At 37.7% G+C, this 24970-nt stretch overlaps 1 protein-coding gene across 2 annotated transcripts in view; it reads left to right on the top strand.

Annotated features, from left to right (window-relative positions):
* FCHSD2 (FCH and double SH3 domains 2) overlaps positions 1-24970 on the top strand; it is a 293011-nt gene that overhangs the window by 245799 nt on the left and 22242 nt on the right. Inside the window, exons 12-13 of one of the 2 annotated variants that reach the window (XM_060159944.1) lie at positions 9550-9654; positions 19828-19989. In XM_060159944.1, the coding sequence (XP_060015927.1) occupies positions 9550-9654; positions 19828-19989 (267 nt within the window). The remainder of the gene's footprint in view (positions 1-9549; positions 9655-19827; positions 19990-24970) is intronic. The other variant, XM_060159945.1, reaches the window with a different exon arrangement.

Raw genomic sequence — 24970 nt, 5'->3', positions numbered from 1 at the left:
CTAGCAGCAACACAGTAATTTATCTGTTTGCCATAGAATTGCTTAAGGAAGACTAGTGATAGTGTATTATAATCTTTTGGGCAGTGGAAGAGATGTGCATATGTTGAATTAGGCTTTTCATCTCTAAGACAGACTTTCTGAAAATGCAGTTGTAGATTCCATGAAAATGTATCTTCAAGACTACACTTTAGGGACTTCCCTGGTGGTCCAGTGGTAAAGAATCCTCCTTAACAATGCAGGGGACGCGGGTTCAATCCCTGGTCAGGGAACTAAGATCCCACATTCCGCGGGGCAACTAAGTCCACGCACCACAACTACTGAGCTTGCACGCCTCAACTAGAGAGCCTGCATGCTGCAAGCTACAGAGCCCATGCGCTCTGGTACCTGCATGCCACAACTACAGAGCCCTTGTGCCCTGGAGCCTATGCACCACAACTAGAGAAGAGAAAACCCACACGCCACAACTAGAGAGAAGCCTGCACGCCGCAATGAAAGATCCTGCATGCCTCAACGAAGATCCCACGTGCCGCAACTAAGACCCAACACAGCCAAAAATAAATAAAATAAATAAATAATAAATAAATCTTTAAAAAAGACGAAACTTTAAGTACAAAGAAATTATTTTAGATATAGTAATTTTTTTTCTATTTTCCATTTATTTATAACCTTATTTTTCTTTACCTTCATATCCAGCTTCTTAAGAGAATTGTCTGTGTTTAGTATCTCTATTTCCTAACCTCCCGCGTATTTTTTAGCCCATTACATTTGAGCTTTCCCTTCTTCCCCTTTCCCTGCACCAATTCATAGAGACTGCACATGCCAAAATTACCAGTGATGTCTGTTACTAAATCCAAAAAGGCCACTTTAATTTCTTATCTTACTCAACCCGTTGGCAGTTGTATCACAATTGACAGTTCCCTTTGTCTTGAAATATTCTCTTCTCTAGTCATCCATGACTTAAACACTGTCATGGTTTTCCTTTTTCTCTCTAACATTCCTAGATTCTTTTAAAGGTTCTTCTTTCTTCATCTTACATTTACATTTTAAATTCCTTACGCTTCCATACTAGGCTATCTTCTTTTCTTATTCTTTATTCTCATTATAGGCAGTCTTTACTACTGCTGTGGTTTCATTTACCAACAAATAATAAATTACCATCTCCAACAATGGGCCTTTCTTCTGTGTATACATATATCCTCTAGCCTGCTTTGACATCTTCTTTTCACTGTCACATCTTTTCTCAGGCATCTCGAATTCAGTGTTCCACTTATCTAATGCTGCATAACAAGCCACATCAAATTTAATGCCACAAAAAGAGAATCTTTTAAATTGTTTCTTACTACTCTGGGGGTTGGATGGGCTCAGCTTGGCAGTTCTCATTTAGTGGGTGGGGGTGGGGGTCTGTCATGTAATTACAATCAGATAGTGGCTGGTGCTAGAGTTATCTCACAGGCTTCCCCACTGAAATATCTGGTGTTTGGACCAGGAAGACTTGAACAGCTGGGAACTGGAATAATTAGAGCGCCTCCTGCATGTCTGTCTCTTTGTGGTCTCTCCATACAGTTTCTCCAACATAGTGGCTTCAGATTAGCTGTACTTCTTACATGGTAGCTGGTAGCACAGGGCTGCAAAGGTGTGAGCCCCAAGAGTGAGCCAAGTAGGAGCTATACCATCTTTTCTGATCTAGCCTCAGAAGTAACAAAATTTTAATTTATGTCATGTTTTTATTAATTGAGGCAGTCACAAAGCCCTGTCCAGATTCAAGGAGAGAAGTCATAAAATATCAATATTTCTTGGTGGGGAAATTGCAAGGTTCTAGAAGAACATGTGGAATGGGAAATATTGTAGTAGCTATCTTTTGAAAAACACAATCTGCCACAGCCTAACTTCTGGCTGTAACAGTTCACATGCCTCTTGCATGCAAAATATAACTCTCCTCTTCACCCAAAATACCCCAAAGCTCAGCATCAGACTCCAGCTTGAAATCTAGAATCTCGTCACCTAAATCAGATTCAAGGACAGATAAGCTTTTGGGTACAGTTCCTCTAATACAGTTTATCTCAATCAAAAAATTTGTGAACTAGAAAGACAAGTTATCTGTCTACCACACATCTAATAAACAGTGATGAGATTAATTACTGCAGCTTTATACTTCAAAATATGAAGCACACAAAGAGGTTTTTTCCACTAGAATGTCTGACTCTATTTGAAAGTAAATGTTCAGATGTTAAAAATAAATCTGTTTCCCCCCTCTGTTATCAAGGCATGTTGAGTCTTTCTTCTAGGAGGTAGACACAGACAGATTTCAATGACTTTTCTAGTTCTTTATAGTGTGACCTCTGATGGGCTTTAATCTAGTAAGGTATAGTTTAAGCAATAAAATGAAAGAGAAAAATATTTGAAAAAAATTGTAGCTGAAAATTGTCCAAACTTAATAAAAACTGTAAATCTACAAATCCAAGGAGTTCAACAAACCCGAGGTAGGTAAAACACAAAGAAGCCTATATTCAGTTTGTTAAAAAACAGTAATACTCAATGGTGAGAGACTGAAAGCTTTTCCTCTAAGATCAGGAATAAGACAAGGATGCCCCCTTTCACTACTTCTATTCAATATAGCACTAGAAGTTATAGCCACAGCAATTAGGCAAGAAAAAGAAATAAAAGGCATCCAAATTGGAAAGGAAGAAGTAAAATTATCTCTGTTCACCAATGACAGGATCATTTATTTATTTATTTAGGCTGCTCTGGGTCTTCATTGCAGCATGCACTCTTCTCTAGTTGTGGTGCATGGGGTTTTCTAGTTGCGGCATGCGGGCTTAGTTGCAGTATGTGGGATCTTAGTTCCCCAACCAGAGATCAAACCTGGGCCCCCTGCATTGGGAGTATGGAGTCTTAACCACTGGACCACCAGGGAAGTCCTAACATGATCTTATATGTAGAAAATCCTAAAGATTTCACACACATACACACACACTCACACACATACACACACACACACACACACACACACACACCCCTGTTAGAACTAATAAACTCAGCAAAGTTGCAGGAAACAAAATTAACTCACAGAAATCAGTTGCATTTCTACACCATATAATATACATTATACAATGAATAATTAGAAAAGGAGATTAACACAACATTGTAAATCAACTATATTTCAGTAAGATAAATTTAAAAACAAAAACATAAAAAAGAAAGAAAAGGAAATTAAGAAAACAGTTCCATTTACACTTCCATCAAAAAGAATAAAATACTTAGGAATAAACTTAACCAAAGAAGCAAAATACTTCTACACTAAAAAGTATAAAACACTGATGAAAGGAATTTAAAAAGACATAAATAAGTGGAAAGACATCCTCCTTTCACAAAATGGAAGATAGTGTTAAGATGACATACCACCCCAAATGATCTACAGATTCAATGCAATCCCTATGAAAATATTAACAGTATTTATTGCAGAAATAGAAAAACCTACCGTAAAATTCATATGGAACCTCAAGGGACTCCAAGTACCCAAAACAGTCTTGAAAAAATAATGAAGTTGGAGGACTCATACTTCCAAACTTCAAAACTTATTACAAAACTGCAGTATTCAAGACATTGTAGTACTCGCATAAGAACATATAGACCAGTGGAATAGAAGTCTCAATATTTTTAAAATACCATTTATCTCCAAGTTAGTCCATATATAGAATGAAATCCAAGTGAAACACCCAGCAGGGTTTTTTTGTAGAAATTGACAAAATGCTTCTAAAACATACATGGAAATGCAAATGATCTGGTATAGCCAAAGCAATTTTGAAAAATAGGGATAAAGTTAGAGGGCTTACTCTAATTGATTTCAAGACACAAAACTGCAGTAATCAAGATGTTACTGTATTGGTGTAAGAATAGACTTATAGATAAATGGAACAAAGTGAAGAGTCTAGAAATAGGCACACACATATATGGTCAACTGATTTTTAACAAAGATGTAACAAACTTGTAAAAATGCTAAATAAAATTTAATAAAAATAAATCCAACTGTGTTTTAAGCACATGACTAGGGTACAAGGACGATTCAACATTAGAAAATATATCAGTATAATAAAATGCGTTTACAGAATAAAGATGAAAAATTATATAATTATTGTCATAGTTGCCAATAAAGCACATAATAAAATGCTGTATGCCTTAGTGATTAAAAAGTAAAACGAGGGCTTCCCTGGTGGCGCAGTGGTTGAGAGTCCGCCTGCAGATGCAGGGGGCGCGGGTTCGTGCCCCGGTCCGGGAGGATCCCGCGTGCCGCGGGGCGGCTGGGCCCGTGAGCCATGGCCGCTGAGCCATGGCCGCTGAGCCTGCGCGTCCGTAGCCTGCGCGTCCGTAGCCTGCGCGTCCATAGCCTGCGCGTCCATAGCCTGTGCTCCGCAACGGGAGAGGCCGCAGCGGTGAGAGGCCCGTGTACCGCAAAAAAAAAAAAAAAAAGTAAAACGAAATTCCCAGCCAACTGGATTAAGACTATTTCACTCTGACAGGGATAGCTTCCTGAAACTTAGAGCAAACATTATACCTGATGGTTGTATTAGTTTTCTATAGCTGCCGTAACAAATTACCACAAACTTAGTGGCTTAAAACAATAGAAGTTTATTGTCTCACACTTCTATACATTAGAAGTCTGGGTGGGCTTCGCTGGTTTTTCTTTTTTTCTTTTTTTTTTTTTTTTTTCTTTTTTTTTCGCTGGTTTTTCTGCTCTAGCTCTAACAAGACCGAAATCAAGGTGTCCACTGGGCTGGCGTCTGGGGGAGAATCCACTTCCAAGCTCATTCAGGTTGTTGTCAGAATCTAGTTCCTTATAACTGTAGGGCTGATAACAGTTCTTTAAACTGTAACAGCTAGGGGCTACTCTTAGCTCCTAGAGGGTACTCTCTCTGGTCCTTGCACATGGGCTCCTACATCAGAGTCAGCAGCAGTGCATTGCATCCTTCTCATGCTTGGAATCTCTTCTGACTTCTCTTTTGGCCTGTCTCTCATCTCACTCCAGCCAGAGAAAGTTCTCTGCCTGTGAGGAGTCATGTGATGAGATTGGACTTGCTCAGATAATCCAGACGTTAATCTGTGTTAAGGTCTATAACTCTAATATATCAGTAAATTATGTCTTACATATACACATTTCCAGGGATTAGAGTGTGGACATCTTTGGAGACCATTCTACCTACCACAATGATAAAACAAGAAAACAGTGCCTGTGATCACCACTTAATCAATGCTCTTAATGAAAGAAGGATAAGGTGTTTAAATATTTGGAAGAGGTACATCTGTCATTACTTATAGATGAGGTGATTGTGTACCCCCCCACAAATATAAGAGACCCAGCTGTCAAACTATCAGACGTAGTTAAGAGTTCAGTAAAGTCAATAGAAACAAGACTACATACAAAAATCATTAGTTTTCATATTAGCTAGAAATAATAATCAATTGCAAAATGCAGTTGGAAAAAAATTATTCACCACAGCAATAAAATACTGATAAATCAACCAGTGTCATGACCTGTAAGAAGAAAGACTTTTTTTTTTTATCAAAGAAGACATGGGTAATTGGAGAGATTCAAATATTGTAGATTTTTTTTTAACTTTTAAATTCTTTTTTTTATTGATGTATAGTTGATTTATAATATTATGTGTTTCAGATGTACAACATAGTGATCCACAATTTTTAAAGATTATACTCCATTTGTTATATTATAAAATATTGGATGTATTCCCTGTGCTGTACAGTACACCCCTGTAGCTTTTTGACTTTATGCATGTCTGTACCTCTTAATCCCGTACCCCTGTTTTGCCCCTGCCCCCTTCTCTCTCCCCACTGGTAACCACTAGTTTGTTCTTTATATCTGTGAGTCTGTTTCTTTTTTGTTATTTTCATTAGTTTGTTTTATATTTTAGATTCCACATATAAGTGATAACATACAGTATTTGTATTTCTCTGTCTGACTTTTTTTATGTGGTTTTTAAATTAAATTTATTTGTAATTTCAGTGAAATCCCAATGAAACTTAAAAAATATTTTTAGAGAAACTTCACAGTCTGATCCTAAAATGTGTCTGAATTTTTCTTCATGTACAAGAATAGCCAGTAACAACAATAATGAGACATTTGTGCCTTAACACATACTGAAAGATGCAGTAATGATTATAGTAATTAAAACTGTAGTATCATACAAGAGTTAACAAATATATCAAAAAAAATGATCTGTGTATGTATGGACCTTTAGCTGTTGATTCAAACAAACCACCCTAAAAAGTCAGTTTCAGGCAGACAGGGAATTTTAATGGTGAACAGCATATTTTTTACATATATATATATATATATATATATATAAATTTATTTATTTATTTATGGCTGCGTTGGGTGTTCATTGCTGCCTGTGGGCTTTATCTGGTTGCGGCGAGCAGGGGCTACTCTTCATTGTGGTACGCGGGCTTCTCATTGCAGTGACTTCTCTTGTTGTGGAGCACGGGCTTCACTAGTTGCGGCACGTAGGTTCAGTAGTTTTGGCTCACAGGCTGTAGAGCCCAGGCTCAGTAGTTGTGGGCGCATGGGCTTAGTTGCTCCTTGGCATGTGGGATCATCCTGGACCAGGGCTCGAACCTGTGTCCCCTGCATTGGCAGGCGGGTTCTTAACCACTGCACCACCAGGGAAGCCCTGAACAGCATATTAAGGCTACCAAGGAATTATTGTTAGGTTTGATAACAGTATTGTGGTTGTATTTTTTTTAAGTTCATGTTTTTAGAGACTTTCACTAAAACATATAGGAATGAAATGACAGGATGTCTGGAATTTGCTTTAAAATGCTTTAGCACAAGAAAAATAAAGGATAGTAGGTAAAGCAAATGTGGAAAAGTCTCGTTAACTGTTGAATCTTAGTGATCAATATATAGGAGTTCATCATACTAGTCTCTTTACTTTTGAGTATATTTGAAATATTTCATAATAAAAAGCATGTTGGACTTCCCTGGTGGTGCAGTGGTTAAGAATCCGCCTGCCAGTGCAGAGAACACGGTCCCGGTCCCTGAACATGAACATGAGCCCTGGTCCCGGAATATCCCACATGCCGTGTAGCAACTAAGCCCATTCTCCACAACTACTGAGCCTGTGCTCTAGAGCCCGCGAGCCACAACTACTGAGCCCATGTGCTGAAACTACTGAAGCCTGCGCGCCTAGAGTCCGTGCTTCACAGCAAAAGAAACCACAGCAATGAGAAGCCCGTGCACCACAAGGAAGAGTAGCCCCCACTTGCCACAACTAGAGGAAGCCTGCGCACAGCAGCAAAGACCCAATGCAGCCAAAAATAAATAAATAAAAAAATATTAAATTACTTTAAAAAAAACTTATAAAAAATAAGTAAATCAAAAATCAAAAACATGTTAATGGTATTTCAACTCTTTGGGGAAAGGATTTATTCAGTAAATCGCATTAAAGCAATTGTCTGTGTATTGGGGAAAAAATATGCAGTTAGATTTCTCCCTTCTGCCATGTACAAGGTAAATTTCAAAAGAATTAAAGAGCTAAATGCTAGACACAAGACTACTAAAAACTAAAAAACATATAGAATATTTTTGGCATATTACCAGTGGCTTCTTAAGTAAGACACAAAACCCAGAACCCATAAAGTAAGATGCTTGATAAATATGACTACATAAAAAATTTCTATAAAACAAAAGAACTTTTAAAAGTTAAGAGAAAGGGGGCTTCCCTGGTGGCGCAGTGGTTGGGATTCCGCCTGCCGGTGCAGGGGACGCGGGTTCATGCCACGGTCCGGGAAGATCCCACATGCCGCAGAGCAGCTGGGTCCGTGGGCCATGGCCGCTGGGCCTGCGCATCCGGAGCCTGTGCTCTGCAGTGGGAGAGGCCACAACGGTGAGAGGCCCACGTACCACAAAAAAAAAAAAAAGAGAAAGGGAATAGAATGGGAGGAAATATTTGTGACATAAATAACAGAAAAAGGACTAATATCTGGAAGAAAATATATTTCAGTAATAAGAAAAAGACAAAAAAGTAGAAAAATGGTTAGAGGATATGAACTGCCTATTTATAAAAGTAGAAATAGAGATGACCAGCAACATATGAAATGATATTCTATTACAGAGAAATGAAAATTGAAACAATAAGATAATTTTTATAAAATTTCAAAGATTGACAATATCCAGTGTTGGTGAAATGTAGAGAAACATGCTCTTACACACTACTAGAAGAGTAGGTACAGCCTTTTGTGAGCAATTTGGCAATGTCTATAAAAATGTACAGTTTCCACTTCTGTGTTTTTACCTTAGATAAATATTCTCGTATGTATTCAAAGAATCATTGACTAGGTTGTTTGTACAGTACTGTTTATAGTATTGAGAAATTTGAAAACTCAGCAATATAGTAAGAGTAAACAAAATATGGTATGGTTGAACTATTGAATCTGTGGATTAATTAGAGAATGAAGTCAATCAGTTTGTACAAACACAAAAAGGTTTCTTAGACACATTGAAGGGAAGGTAGATCTCATTTTATTATTTTTCAAACAAAACTGTACAAAGCATGTAAGGAAATACATAAGAGATGGCTTGATAAAATACAAATAAATTGATGGGACAGTCTTTATCTTGGGGTGGGGAGCACATGGTGGGGTATGAAGATACAACAGACTTTTTACCATTTTGTATTAGTTGTTATTTAGAAACAATGCTTTATATTCATGTAATTTTTAAAAATTAAAGGTATACATATCAAAACATGTAATTCAAATGAGGTTTATAGATAGTGCCAGTGTCAATTTTCTGGGTGTTATATTGTACTATAGTTAGATAAGTTGTTACCCTTGGGGGAAGCTGGGTGAAGGGACTCTACTACTTTTGCAACTTCCTGTAAGTCTATAATTATTTCAGAAGTTTTTTTTTTTTTTAACATCTGTATTGGAGTGTAATTGCTTTACAATGGTGTGTTAGTTTCTGCTGTATAACAAAATGAATCAGCTATACATATACATATATCCCCATATCTCCTCCCTGTTGCATCTCTATCCCACCCCTCTAGGTGGTCACAAAGCACCGAGCTGATTTCCCTGTGCTATACAGCTGCTTCCCACTAGCTATCTATTTTACATTTGGTAGTGTATATATGTCCATGCCACTCTCTCACTTCTTCCCAGCCTACCCTTCCCCCTCCCCGTGTTCTCAAGTCCATTCTCTGCGGCTGCGTCTTTGTTCCTGTCCTGCCCCTAGGTTCTTCAGACCCTTTTTTTTTTTAGATTCCATATATATGTGTTAGCATATGGTATTAGTTTTTCCTTTCTGACTTAACTTCACTCTGTATGACAGTCTCTAGGTCCATCCACCTCACTACAAATAACTCAGTTTTCAGAGGTTTTTAAATTATCAAATAAATAAATGAAAACAAAGGTTAAAAAGGGAATCATGGTCACTTGTCACTAAAGTCTTTAAAATTATCTAGATACTCTAGTCACTTTAAGGAAAAAAAAGAGAAAAATAGAAAGCAATCATCATTTTCCTATTTTCTTTAATAGGTTCTAGATGATCTGGAATGTCATGGAGTTGCAGTTTCAGAACAAGGCCGAACAGAGTTGGAACAGAAAATAGATGAAGCTAGAGAAAATATTCGTAAAGCAGAGGTGAGGTGGCAGCTAATTGTGACATTTTGCCCAGCTCCAGCAATGTCACAGCCGTGATGTGGACCTTTAGAATTCAGTTTCTATACACTGATTAATTTGAAGATTGATTCACCATCTGTGTCCAGAGTATTCTTTTTGAGTGCCTGTTTCATACAAGGTAGTACACATAACAAAAAGACACTGAACCCAGTATGAAGAGTTTACAATCATGAAACATCAAATAACGAAAGAATTAAGTTACAATAAAGATATTAATTTTAAAGTTTTCACAAGTTACATAATAAATCAGTCAGCATAGTATAGAAATTGATACATATAAGTTCAGTGCCTAGAAAAGTCTCCCCCCGTATGAAAGGTTCACTGGATCCAATGGCATAAGCTGACTTTTTAAGAATAGAGAAGAGTTGGTTAAGCAGACAAGGCAAAAGTTACAGCAGTGGATTTTAATCTTTTGTGGAGTCATGGGACCCTTTGAGGATCATATGAGAGTGTGAAACCCTCTCTACCACAAAAAAATGTACGTTTTATTTATAGTATTCAGAAGTTCATGTACCCTAGGCTAATATTCCATGACCTAGAGGGGGAGAAGTTGAGATGGAAAGAAAAGTTATTTGCAAAGGAGGAAGATATAAGATGTAGTTTGGCAGTTGGATTTGATTAGCATGGAGGATTTTTGTAAAGAAATGTGGTAGAAAGTAAGGAAAGTCATTGTGGTTAAGACCAGTTCATGAAGGACCTGTGCACACTTGTATTTAGTTATCTATCCAGTGCAACATAGTGAAGGGACGTGGAAGTAGACATTAAAAAAACACTGCGGGGCTTCCCTGGTGGCGCAGTGGTTGAGAGTCCGCCTGCTGACGCAGGAGACATGGGTTCCCGGTCCGGGAAGATCCCACATGCCGCAGAGCGGCTGGGCCCGTGAGCCATGGCCGCTGAGCCTGCGCGTCCGGAGCCTGTGCTCAGCAACGGGAGAGGCCACAACAGTGAGAGGCCCACATACCACAAAAAAAACCACAAAAAAACAAAAAAAACACTGCGACTGTCCAGCCTTCAACGAGAATATGTTCTTGTTAGGAAGGCTTAAAGAATGCCCAAGATAACTAAGACTGTAAAGCATAAGTGCCAAGGAGTGGTCCACACGAGTGTACTTAACACTTAAGGAACCCAAAGGACACAGAGGTCACTGTGGGAGTTGTTAGGACAGGTAACACAAAGAGATAGGACTTAAGATGGATATTGACAGATGAAAAAGGGGTAGCACAGACTTATGCCATGCAACCTCAAGAGGCAGAACTTGAACTGAAAGAAGGTAGGAAGGAGGCAGATTTGAGCTTGCTACTGGGAAATACTTTCTAACAGATCTGCCCAATGGCAAAATAAGCTGCCCTAAGATATAGTGCAGCACTATAAGTGTATAAGAAGACTCTATACAAGAAATTCTTGTATTGGGTTGAGCATTAATCTAAGCTAGTGATTTTCAAATACACTCTCAGATCTCTAGAGGTTTTGAGGCAGTATTTCAGTGATGGGGGCGGGGGCAAGGAGTGGGGGTTGGTAGTAAGTGGAGAGGCAGCATCAGCAAAGACAGGGAATATGAGCATGTTTCTGGCACAGCCCCATGGAAGTGATCTGAACCAGAAGAGGCTTGCTATCTTGCTATCTGCCTGGTCTAGAGAAGCCCCAGTAACCCCAGCTCGCCTTCATTCCTGGCACATGATCCACAGCCTCCATAGTGAAGAGAGCAGAGTGAACGATAAATAGCCATTTTCCTCACTGAACTCAGGGTCATGGCTAAACCGCTGCCCTAGGGTTCTGGCCAAGCACGTTGGCAGGCTCTTGCCTAGTTTGAGAAACGTTGGCTTGTGTAGAAGAACTTTTCTTGTTCGTTTCTCCAGACTCTGCGTGAAGCCAGTTTCAGAGCCTTGACAGAACAGGACAAGTCTCAGAAGTTTTCTGAAGGGTGTGTTCTCTCATGTATTTTCCATTTCCAGACTTCATCCATGGTGTCACTGTCTGGTACCCTACCTCCACCATGCCCTTCAGTAGTAGCAGTAGTAGGTATCAATCACACAAAGTCTGCATTTAGGCTGAATGACCTGTTATTTCCATGAATGTGCTAAACTGCCCTCTGTTTGTTAGCTTAAAGCTAAAAATATGAAGTGAGAGTCCCACAACAGAACGTCTCATCTCTCCTAATACTAGTATTTAAGTCTGCAGTCTCAAAGGTAATTTTCTTACCAAAAATATGCAATATGCTAAAAACCGTGATGTCAGATCCATTATCTCAGTTTTGAATATCTGTGAAATATAGTTTATCCTACTGCTATCTTAAAGCAATCTCTTACTTGATTTCCACTTATCAGTTACAAAAAACAACCCAGCTAAAATTAGATGGAAAATATGAGGGTAGTATTAGAGTATTATTTACAAGAATGTCATAATGAAATTTTTGCATAGACTAGACCACAAGAGCCTTCAGAGGAATTGACAGTAATGGTTTCAATAGATTCTCTTTTTCTTTTTTCTGCCTCTGTATCATTTGTATTGGATTTTCTCTTTCCATTCAATAGTTATTATAAATACACAAAAGAGAGTAAACTAGTTAAAATTCCATTATGTCCTTTATGTTTGGTTTTTAACTCCTGCAACATGAATGCTACCCTCCCTTGTTGATTAATCTGCTTTATCCAATATTTTCTATAATGTGTTTCCATTCAGTGTTGCTAATTAGAATAGAAATATTTGTGGCACTCAGTAATAGATTAAAGAAATTTGTCCAGTCATAAGAAATGGAAACTGTAAATGGCCTGTGCTTTTCCAAAGAATAGGAATAGTATACTATTTCCAAAGAATAGTATAATAGAGGTTATATAGTGATTAATTAATTATTGGCTGGTTAATTTGGGGACAGACTCACTAATTCATTAGGTTAACAAACACTTAATGAGTATCTGCTGCGTGCCAGATACTGATGAATATACTAGATATACATTGATGAACAACCTATTGTTATATTGTTATGATCTCTACGACTATCACAAGAATATTTGTACTAGCTGTGCTACTCTTTGCAGCCCCTGACTAATTTAAGAATTGGATTGAGGCAATAACTGCTTAAATTAAACTTTAATAACAATTTTCTTAACCTGGTATTTAGGTATTTGAATTTTTTGAAATGCCTTTTGTCATACGGATACACACACATTCTTGATCTGACATATCATACCTATTTTTAAGGTAGCTTGCCAAGAAACCAGGAGTTTTAAATGCCCTTTTTGGAAGCTGTATATGACTTATGTTTCAGGATACAATTATTTTTTTGTGTGTTTAAATTGTACCTTTATCTGGGTTGAGGGCAGTTTTTTCTCTTTTTCAACAGTGAAATGTTTAACACAAAGAGGAGGAAGTTAATGTAAGAAGTCAAAGATACCCAGAAATTTTTAATGATATTTTATACATGTTAGGTATTAATGTCTGCAGGAGGAACTATAAACTATATGACTCTTTCTCCAAGATATTAACTAAATTTTATGATCTGAATTGAATGTTCATTTGAAAGCCAAAATACATGGTATCAAATGAATTAACAAAACCAAAACTAAAATCACTTCTTGTCTATATAAACACATTTTAATAGATACCATTTTTTTTAATTATCATCTCATAAGTTTCTCTTGTACATGAGGAATTCAAAATTACAATGTCACTGTTGTACTCAATGACTCAAAAATGGTAAGACCCTTGCCATAATGCTATAAGAGAAGTCGAAAAACCTCAGCTGCATAAAATGTGAGGCCTCATTACTACAAGGTTAATGAAATGCTAAGGGTGACCCTGCTATAAAAACAAAATTTCCAATCATATTATATCCAAATTTATATTACCTCCAGACTTGTTATTGTGGGGTTTCACTGTACTCTTATAATGTAGTATGTTAGTAGACCTCTTAACTAACCACTTTCTTCAATTTTTATTGTGAAAATTTTCAAACATACAAAAAAGATGAAGAATAAATATATATTTTCCAATATGCTAAATTCAACTATTAATATTTTGCAATATTAAATTTATGTGTTTATTTCTATACTATAAAATGGAAGCTAAGTTTAAAGATCTGACTATAGTCTATATTTTAGGCAAGAATACTTTATAAATGATGCTGTGTTTTCCATCACAGTATGCTTTTACCAAGTTTTCTCACTAATGATGCTAAGAATAGTCACTTTCAATTCAGGTGGCACTACCAAATCTTTCTACTGTTAAAGTTCTTTTTTCTTTTTCCATTGCAATTAACAAGTACTAGTCACCTCCAGGGACAGCAAATGAGTATTTTTCTCCCTTTCTTAAGTATTATTACTATGTCATGGAATTTTAAAAATCAACTTTATTAAGGCATAATATACATAAAATAAAATGTAGCCATTTCAAGTAAACACTTTAATGTGCTGTGATAAATGTGCACCCCTAAATATCCACTGCCACAATCAAGATATAAAATATTTCTGTCACCCCAGAAGGTTCTTTTGTGGCCAGGCAACAGCTGATCTGCTTTCTGTCGTATAGGTTAGTTCAACTCCAACAACATGAATAATAGATCACTTGATATTGTCCTATACATCGCATATAAAGATCACCCCACACACTTTTTTTTTTTTTTTTACCCCACACACTTTTATCCAGGCTTATTTTTTATCATAATCTCAGTTTGATGCGTTATTATGTATTCAAGTTCACTAATCCTTTCTTCTGTAGTGTATAACCTGCTATTAAGGCTATCCTGTGAATTGTGATTTCAGATATTACATTTTTAGCTCTATGAATTATATTTGGTTCTTTATATCTTCCAGTTCACTCCCATTTATCTTCATGTTGTCCTTTAAATCCTTAAGTATGTTTATGATAGTGACTTTAAAGTCCTCATCTGCTCATTCCGTCATATCTGTGATTTCTGGCTCTCTTTCTATTGACTGATGTTTCCTTTGGTTATGGCTCATATTTTTCTGCTATTCAAATACTTAGTACTATTTTTTACTGAATACTAGGAATTGTGACTGTTTAGCTGTTGAGTTTCTGGATTCTCTTTTCTTATTTTAAAGCCTGTTGAGTTTTGTTTGGGCAGCCAGCTCAGTTTGATCTGTTCAAGGCCTGTTTTTAAGCTTTGGGTTGGTTTAGAGTAGCCTTTCCAGTAGGGCTAATTTAGCCTTATTACTAATGAATTTCCTTTCTGCAGTTTCTTCTTTTGCCATGAGTATCCAACAAGGTCTCTGGTCTCTCAACTCGGGCTGGATGGAACTGCAACATCTTTCAGCCCTATACGATCTCTGGGAGTTTTTCAGTTCACAGCTCCACGGTAGATGTTCTTTCCCCAGTACTTAATTCTTTACAAAGTCTCCTCATGGAGTCCCACCTTATGTATTACAATTTATTATAGATTTTTATTCATTTAATCTGTTTTCAGTATTACAGTTGTCCTTCTTTAAGCCCAATATTGTCTAAATTTGGCCATTGAGAGTCCATTTAAGCTGACTTCTGTGTCCTTTTGACATTACTCCCACTAGTCTTTGAACATTTTTTGCTTTCTAGCACAACAAGCTATCTTAGGCTCACCTTGTATTTTCCCTGCCCAGACTTAGAATTAGCCTTTTCTCCAAGAAGCTCTGCTTTCTTTTAATATAAAATAGTATTTAGACACCAAAGTCTAGGCTGTGAAGGTGCTTATTGTTATGGGTGTCATTTATTTCTTGGCCCTTCCTTTATTGTTAGAGCTAGGAATTTTTTTTAAATCATGAGTTCATATTGATATTTTCAATTCAAATTTAAAATTGGAAAGATTTTATTAAACTTCTTTGTTTTATATTTATATCTTTTTATCTCATATTGAAATTTTAAGTTCCTAATAATATTACACGATATTTTATTTGCCTTATCTTACATCTATATTAAACGGTTTCAAAATTACAATGCAAATATTATTAATAGTAAATTGCTGAGTGAAATTCAAGATTTCTTTGAATGTAGAATATATCTCTACAAGGGTTTCTGCTTCTGATAATAAGGGGCTAGCTTATATCCTCTTTTAGATAACAATTATTAATAAGGGTAAAAATATTTAAAATACCTATTTGATAGAACTGGAAAATGACCCAAAGCATATAAAATCTAGAGGGGAAAAGACTCTTCAGAGAATGGGACTATTCGTGGTGACATTTACATTTTACAGCTCTTTGTGAGGGGCTGTACAACTAAAATTCAAGCAGAGAAGGGCTTCCCTGGTTGCGCAGTGGTTAAGAATCTTCCTGCCAATGCAGGGGACACGGGTTCGAACCCTGTCCCAGGAAGATCCCACATGCTGTGGAGCAACTAAGCCCGTGTGCCACAACTACTGAGGCTGTGCTGTAGCGCCTGTGAGCTACAACTCCTGAACCCCGTGCACCTAGAGCCCCTGCTCCACAAGAAGACAAGCCACTGCAGTGAGAAGCCTGCGCACCGCAACAAAGAATAGCCCCCACGCCCAGCACCGAATACCCAATGCAGCCAAAAATAAATAAATAAATTTATTTATTTATTTTAAAAAATTCAAGCAGAGAGCCTAAGTCTTACTGGCTTGAGCTTGGATGTCAGGGAGTTCTCAAATTTGCATATAAATAACCATCCAAATCCTTGGCTAAACCTAAATAGACATGTGCAGCAGAAACTCCAAGGAACTTGGCAAGAAACAACAGCTAGGGCTTCCCTGGTGGCGCAGTGGTTGAGAGTCCGCCTGCCGATGCAGGGGACACGGGTTCGTGCCCTGGTCCGGGAAGATCCCACATGCCGCGGAGCGGCTGGGCCCATGAGCCATGGCTGCTGAGCCTGCGTGTCTGGAGCCTGTGTTCCGCAATGGGAGAGGTCACAACAGTGAGAGGCCCATGTACTGGAAAAAAAAAAAAATCTAAGTTTGCAAATACCATGTTCCTCGATTGTTTGGTAAAGTACTGATAAGAATAAATCTTATGAAAACTAGATTACTTGGATTTGAGAAAACAGAATATACTTCTCTCTCTCTGTCTCTCTCTGTTTTCTTTGTTTCTTTGCTTCAGCAATTAAATGACTTACATTTATAATTTCCAAGAAGAGGTTTGTTGGTTCACTTATTTTTCAAAAACATTTCATTGCTTATATTAGTTTAAAATGCATACTAGAATGGTGCTGAGACAACTGGATATCCACATGCAGAAGAATGAAGTTGGACCCCTACTTCACACCATATAAAAAAATAAACTCAACTCAAAATGATCAAACACCCAAATATAACAGCTAAAGCTATAAAACTATTTTAAGAAACATAGGGATAAATCTTTGTGACCTTGGATTAATTTCTTAGATAAGACACCAAAAGCCCAAGCAACAAAAGAAAAAAATAGATAAATTGGACTTAATCAAACTTTTAAAACTTTTATGCTTCACTAGACACTATCAAGAAGTGAAAGACCCACATAATGGGAAAAAAAATTTGCAAATCATGTATCTGATAAGGGACTTTGATCTAGAATACATCAAAAACTTACAATAAAAAGACAAAGGCAAAATAAAAGCAGTAAAAACACAGCCCAATTTAAACATGGACAAAGGTTCTGAGTAGACATTTCTCCAAAGAAGATATATAATGATCAGTAAGCACGTGAAAAGATGACATCGTTAGTCATCAAGGAAATACAAATCAAAACCACAGTGAGATACCACTTCACATCCACTAGGATGGCTAGAATCAAAAAGGGCAGACATTAACAAGGTTTGCCAGGATGTAAAGAAATGGTAACCCTCACCCTGCTGGTGTGATTGTTAAATGAGGTTGCTGCTTTGAAAAACAATCTGACATTTCCCCAAATGGTTAAACATACCATTACTTTATGACTAAGCAATTCCAGTCCTAGGTATATAGCCACGTGAAATGAAAACATATGTCCACACTAGAACTTGTATACTAATGTTTGTAGCAACATTATTCATATTAGCTGAAAAGTTGAAACAACCCATCACCTGACAAATGGATAAACAAAATGTGTTCTACCCACAGTACCCATAAAAAGCAATGAAATACTGATACATGTTACAGCATGGATGAACTTCAACAACATTATGCTAAGTAAAAGAAGCCAGACACAAAACACCATATATTGTATGGTTCTATTTATATTAAATGTTCAGAATAGACAAATCTATAGAGAGAGAGGGTAGATTAGTGGTCCTATAGGCTACAGGGAATAAGTGATAAGGGAGCAATAACTAAAGGATATGGGGCTTTTTTTGGAGATGATTAAAATATTCTAAAATTGTACTACTATATTTAAAATGGATAACCAACAAGGACCTACTGTACAGCACAGGGAATTCTGCTCAATATTATGTAACAACCTAAATGGAAAAGAATTTGAAAAAGAATAGATACATGTACATGAATAACTGAATCACTTTGCTGTACACCTGAAACTATCACAAACATTGTTAATCAACTATACTCCAATAGAAAATAAAAAGTTTAAAAAAAATAAAATTGTGATAATTGCACATATCTGTGAATATACTGTAAGCCAATTGTATTATACACTTTAAATGGGTGAATTGTATGATATGTGCACTTCATCTCAGTAAAGTTGTTACCAAAAAAAATTATTAGAAGAATAAGATTTTTACAAGACCGTTTACCAAATAGTGTGCCTGCAAGCCAAAAACTTTATATAAAGGTCTATATGATATCCAAAACCATTGAATTGTGTACTTGAAAATGACTAAGATGGTGAATTTTATGTAATATGAATTTGTCTCTTTTTGTGTGTGTGTGGCCACACCGTGCCGCATGTGGGATCTTAGTTCCCCAACCAGGAATCAAACCCGTGCCCCCTGCAGTGGAAGGGCAAAATCTTAACCACTGGACCACCAGGGAAGTCCCTTTATCTCATTTTAAAATCTTAGGAATACAATATAAATTCAGCAATGAGAGCTCAGTGAAACAAGTCAGATGTCAGATCCTTTTTGATACCAACTCCCTCAGCAGAGAATCCAGAGAGTGATCAAAATCGCATACCAGAAGGGCTCAGTGAGCATACTTGTTTGTCCAGGATGTCCACAGAAGGCCATCAAGTGAAGGTCCTCAAAATTATCTCAGTGGAGCCTTCAAATGTTGAAGGAAGAGACAACCACTCTAATATGAGGAAGAATGAAGCTGAGTTTACTACTTGCTAAAACAAAAGAGAATGATACTTACAAAATACAATCTTTTTGACAAAGTAGAACCAATGCAAAGGGTTTTGAGAAGTGTGGATTTCAGGGATTGGCAGATTTTCAAAACTGGGCATGTGTTACAGACTAGCTTTTAACTGGTGTGTAGGGATTGATGGACTGTTGGAAGCAGGAGTGGAAGCTTAACTGCTGATGATTACTGGAGTGAGGCTGTGGTTGATTGGCTGCCCTGCAGAAGCTTGGGGCTGTCACAGATTGGCTGACTCAGAGGCATGGCTATTGGAGTAAAGCAGTTACTGTTTGATTGGGACAGGTTTAAACTAATTCTATGATTACTTGCTTATGGCTTGGAACAGCCAAAAAACAGACAGTGTTTCCTTTTCTTGAATTTGGAGCACAGGAACTTTTTATTCTCAATATCTTCTGTTTCTGACAGCTGCATCATAATTTAATATAAAATCTGTACTCAGTAGGCAGTCAGGAATTGTGGAAGTTTTTAAGCAGGGAAGTGACTGATGAGATCATTCGTAGACTTGTAAAAGATGGATTATAGAGGAGAAGAGAAAGTCCAGGAAATGGGTTAGAAGGCTGTTGAAAATGCTAAATTTTGGTATGTTCTGAGGCGTAGCCTTATTAAAAGGAAAGGAAAACAGACTTTATGGTGCATTAACATCTTCCTTTTGATAAGTTATATTTGATGTAACTTGTCAAAATGCAAGTGTGCCTTTTTCCATTGTCAGCAAGCTCTGATTCCTGTTCTTGTGTTCCCTTCCCTCTTCCCTTCTTCCCCTGTTCCTCTCTCCCTTCTGCCAAGTGAAAAATTAACATCTATGCCAAGGAAGAATTGCTAATGAACATCAAGATTGTTCTAATTAATAAATCAGGAGTAACTTAAAAACAATCAGTTTGAGGAAAAAATGCTCTGATTTCTGACCATTTTCTTGGTTTTCTTAGATAATTAAGTTGAAAGCTGAAGCCCGGCTGGACCTACTAAAGCAGATTGGTGTTTCCGTGGACACATGGCTAAAGAGTGCAATGAACCAAGTGATGGAAGAACTGGAAAATGAGCGATGGGCCCGCCTTCCTGCAGTGACCAATAATGGAACGTTACACTCGGTACGGTTTCTCTTCTTGGATACGATGAGCTGACTTCACTGCAGGATGCTATTCTTTGACTATGTAGCCAAACTTGATAATAGCCAAAATTTTAAAGAAAAAATAATGGTTTTGCTAATGGTTTGGGGTTTTTTCCTTTAGTCTGTCACTAATTGAGTTAAATTTAGTGCAGGAAAGCGAGAAGAAAAAAATAGTGCTTTTCTTAAAATGTGCAGTGAAAAGTATGTTATCACTAGTAGCTTTATCATTATCCCACTCATGAAGTAGGTATGTTTCTTGTCTGGAGGTAGCAGGATAAAACTTTTAGTCTGATGTTTCCAGAGTTTTCAGAGGTCTTCCCAGGGTAATGAAAATAAACATCCAGGGAGTTGTAAACAATTGTAAAGAAGGGAAAGGAACACAGTCTGTGGCTTAGTCTGTTTAGTTCACAAGGGCTGTCACACTCTGCTCACAGTATCTTTCATCAGGGAGACAGTGCTGCAGGTATAGTTTTACAAACAAAGCCAGAACTCAAGCTTAAGTTTTCTTCCTCCAAATCCAGGGCTTTTTCCACTCTGGTGTCATCCAGTTCAACCTTAGTTTTTCATCCTGGAGATCTGAGTATCAGAAAAGTTCAGTGATTTGCCTGATACTACATAGGTAGATATATAATACCTCCCTGGTCAAACTAAAGTATTTTCTGCTGCTTTCTCCCTACCCATTATCCTCTCTCATCCAGTTTATTTCCATATGGCATTTATTACAATCTATACTTGTCATCTTCTTTTCTTTTGTTTATTGTCTATCTTCTCTCGAATGTAACTTCCATGCCTACCTGGTTCACTGCTCTGCACAGCAAAGTACCTGGCACATAGTAGGTGCTCAATAAATGTCTGTTGAAGGACAGAGAATGAATTGATAGTTAGATGGAATGTAGCAAACTAAAAGCTAAAACTCTAATCTTCCGAATTTCCACTGTATCCATAGTGCCTCTTCATTGTTTGTGCCTTTCAGATAAAAGGAATCCTTGCTAGAGAAATTGGCCAAAGTTTAAGAACATTCCTGGAAGTTTTATCAGTTTTTTCACATAGCATTCTGATTTTCTAATGAGAATACACTTGCATATTTAAAAAAGGATTGTGTGTGGGTGTGCATATGAAGGAAAAACAATCTATTGAAGGTTTATTTTTATTTCACTATTAATGGTAATCTAACTGGGGGTAATAAGCACATATCACCCACATAACTTTGGGGTTAGAAGAACTTGCCCTGTTTTTAGTACAGCAGAGTTGCTCTGTCTCATGGAATGTCTCTTACTGTTGCATCTTTTAAAAGTCACAATTTCCATCTAATTCAGGTTATTCTATTGAACAGAACTTATGACGATGGCAAATTCCAGGCACATTCGTGCTTTTGGCTTCTTCAGCAGTACTGTTGGCAACCAATCAAACACATGATTTTCCTCAGACTAGCACCTTTTCTAACTAAATCAACTGGGTAGGCACTTATCACTTATGTGCCTACTTCCTGGGCAAATTGGAGATGACTTGGTCTTTCTCCTCAAAGAGCTTACAAGCTGGCAGAGCAGACAGATTTTTATGGATCTTAACAATACATGGCAGTGTATGACTGAGCTATTGTGTAGCAAACTCGAATTGCTAACTCCTAACTCATCAACACACCTTGGAAAAAGTCTCTGGGTTTCAGAGATTCTAAGATCCCTTCCAGCTCCAAAATCTCATGATTTTGTGAAATGCTATCAGAAAAGCTTAATATACCTCATTTTATTGCACTTCACAAATAATTGCATTTTTTAATGAAGTGAAGGTTTCCTTTTTCATTATTATTATATTTGTTATGGTGATCTGTGATGTTACTACTGTAGTGTTTTGGGGCACCATGAATCTTACCCATTGGGATACTTAATTGATAAATGTTGTGTGTGTTCTGACTGCTCCCCCAACCAGCCATTCCTCTGTCTCTCTCCCTCTTCTCTGGCCTCCCTACACCCTGAGATGCAACAATATTGAAATTAGGCCACTTAATAACCTACAAAGTGTTCAAGTGAAAGGGAGAGTTGCACATCTCTCAATTTAAATCAAAAGCTAGAAATGATTAAGCTTAGTGAGGAAGGCATGTTGAAAACCAAGATAGGCCAAAAGCTAGGCCTCTTGAGCCACAGTTAGCCATGTTGTGAATGCAAAGGAAAAGTTCTTGAGGGAAATTAAAAGTGCTACTCCAGTGAATACATGAATGATAAGAAAGCAAAAAAGCCTTATTGCTGATAGAGAAGAAGTTTTAGAGGTCTGGACAGATGATCAAACCAGCCACAACATCCCCTTAAGCCAAAGTCTTAATCCAGAGCAAGGCCCTAACTCTGTTCAATTCTATGGAGGCTGAAAGAGGTGAGGAAGCTGCAGAAGAAAAGTTGGAAGCAAGCAGAGGTTTGTTCATGAGGTTTAAAGAGAGAAACAGTCCCATAATATAAAAGTGCAAGGTGAAGCAGCAAGTGCTGATGTGGAAGCTACAACAAGTTATCCAGAAGATCTAGCTAAGACCATTAATGAAGGTGGCTGCACTAAACAATAGATTTTCGGTGTAGACACAATAGCCTTATTGTGGGAAAAGATGCCATCTAGGACTTTCATAGTTAGAGAGAAGTCAATGCCTGGCTTCAGAACTTCAAAGGACAGGGTGACTCTCTCGTTAGGGGCTAACGAAGCTGATGATTTTAAGTTGAAGCCAGTGCTCATTTACCATTCTGAAAATCCTAGGGCCCTTAAGAATTACGCTGAATCTACTCTGCTTATTCTCTGTAAATGTAACAATAAAGCCTGGATGACAGTGTATCTGTTTACAACATGGTTTTCTGAATATTTTAAGCCCACTGTTAAGATCTGCTACTCAGAAAAAAAGATTGCTTTCAAAATATGACTGCTCATTGACAATGCACCTGGTCACCCAAGAGCTCTGATGGAGATGTACAGTGAGACTTACGTTGTTTTCATGCCTGCTAACACAATATCCCTTCTGTAGCCCATGGATCAAGGAGTAATTTTGATGTTCAAATCTTATGATTTAAGATATACATTTCATAAGTCTATAGTTGCCATAGATAGTGATTCCTTTGATGGATCTAGGCAAAGTAAACTGAAAACCTTTTGGAAAGGATTCACCGTTCTAGATGCTATTTAGAACATTCATGATTCATGGGAAGAGGTCAAAATTTCAGTATGAACAGGACTTTGGAAGAGGTTGATTCCAACCCTCATGGATGACTTTGAGGGATTCAGGAATTCAGTGGAGGAAGTAACTGCAGATGTGGTGGGAATAGCAAGAGAACTAAAATTAGAAGTGGAGCCTGAAGATGTGACTGAATTGCTGCAATCTCATGATAAAACTTCAATGGATAAAGAGTTGCTTCTTACGGATGAGCAAAAAAAGTGGTTTCTTGGGACTTCCCTGGTGGCACAGTGGTTAAGAATCCACCTGCCAGTGCAGGGGACACAGGTTTCAACCCTGGTCCAGGAAGGTCCCACATACCGTGGAGCATATAAGCCTGTGCACCACAACTACTGAGCCCGTGCACCCTAGAGCCCACATGCCGCAACCACTGAGCCTGCGTGCTGCAGCTACTGGAGCCCGTGTGTCTAGAGCCCCTGCTCCGCAACAAGAGAAGCCACTGCAATGAGAAGCCCATACACCGCAACGAAGAGTAGCCCCTGCTCGCCACAACTAGAGAAAGCCCATGCGCAGCAATAAAGACCCAACGCAGCCAAAAAAATAAAATTAATTAAATTAAATTTTTTTTAAAAAGTGGTTTCTTGAGATGGAATCTATTCCTGGTGAAGATGTTGTAGATTGTTGATATGACAACAAAAGATTTAGACTATTGCATGAACTTAGTTGATAAATCAGGGTTTGAGAGGTTTGCCTCCAGTTTTGAAAGAAGTTCTACTGTGGGTGAAATGCTACGAAATAGCACTGCATGCTACAGAGAAATCATTCATGAGAGGAAGAGTCAATGAATGCAGCAAACTTCAGTGCTGTCTTATTTTAAGAAACTGCCACGGCCATCCCAGCGCTCAGCAACCACCACCCTGATCGGTCAGCATCCATCAACATCGAGGCAAGACCCTCCACCAGCAAAAAGATTACGACTTGCTGAAGACTCAGATGATGGTTAGCATTTTTTGGCAATAAAGTATTTCTTAAGGTATGTAAATTTTTTTAGACATAATGGTATTGCATGCTTAATAACTACAGTATAGTGTAAACATAACTTTTATGTGCACTGGGAAACCAAAAAATTAGTTTGACTCACTTGTGATAATCTCTTTACTGCGGTGGTCTGGAACCAAACCCATAATACTCCAAGGTTTGCCTATACCAGCTAGAAAAAGAGGAGAGAAGTTTGCCTCATGAAGGAGATGTCATTAAAGATAGTCCTTGAAGAATTTTAACAGGAGATAAAGAAAAGCTTCTGAATATGAAGGAAGGAAGTGAAGGAGATGTCCCTAGTATAGTGTCTGGCAGTGAGTAGTACAGTCTGGTTGTAAGTGTTGAATAAATTGGGTATTTTTGACAACTCTCCCAAAACAGCAGCTCATCTAGAGACATGTCATCCTCCGTGAAAGGAGCATTTTGCAATCCCATTCCACTCTTTCTTCCCTCTAGTCACTCTTACGGAGCCTGTGTCTTCCCACTTTCGGCTGAGGGATATAACAATATAAATAAAGGAAAAGTGTAGGCATAAAATAGTTTAATGAAATCCCAATATTTATTTAACCTGATTTTAAAGGACAGCCCTGAAATAATTTAGAGGGATTTGTATCTCTTCATACTGACAGCTGGCTGGCGAGGGGCAGGGAGCATAAATACACATTCTGAGGGCCAAATTATTTCTTATATTATAGATGCCAACAAAAGCATTAGTCATCAGGTTTAGAATTCCCTTCCATCTGGAAAACATGGTTAATAGTACTGTTAGACACTACTAGTG

The sequence above is a fragment of the Lagenorhynchus albirostris genome, chromosome 9, assembly GCF_949774975.1.
Source record: "Lagenorhynchus albirostris chromosome 9, mLagAlb1.1, whole genome shotgun sequence".
Taxonomy (NCBI): Eukaryota; Metazoa; Chordata; class Mammalia; order Artiodactyla; family Delphinidae; genus Lagenorhynchus; species Lagenorhynchus albirostris.
This window is presented reverse-complemented; position numbering and strand designations above follow the sequence as displayed.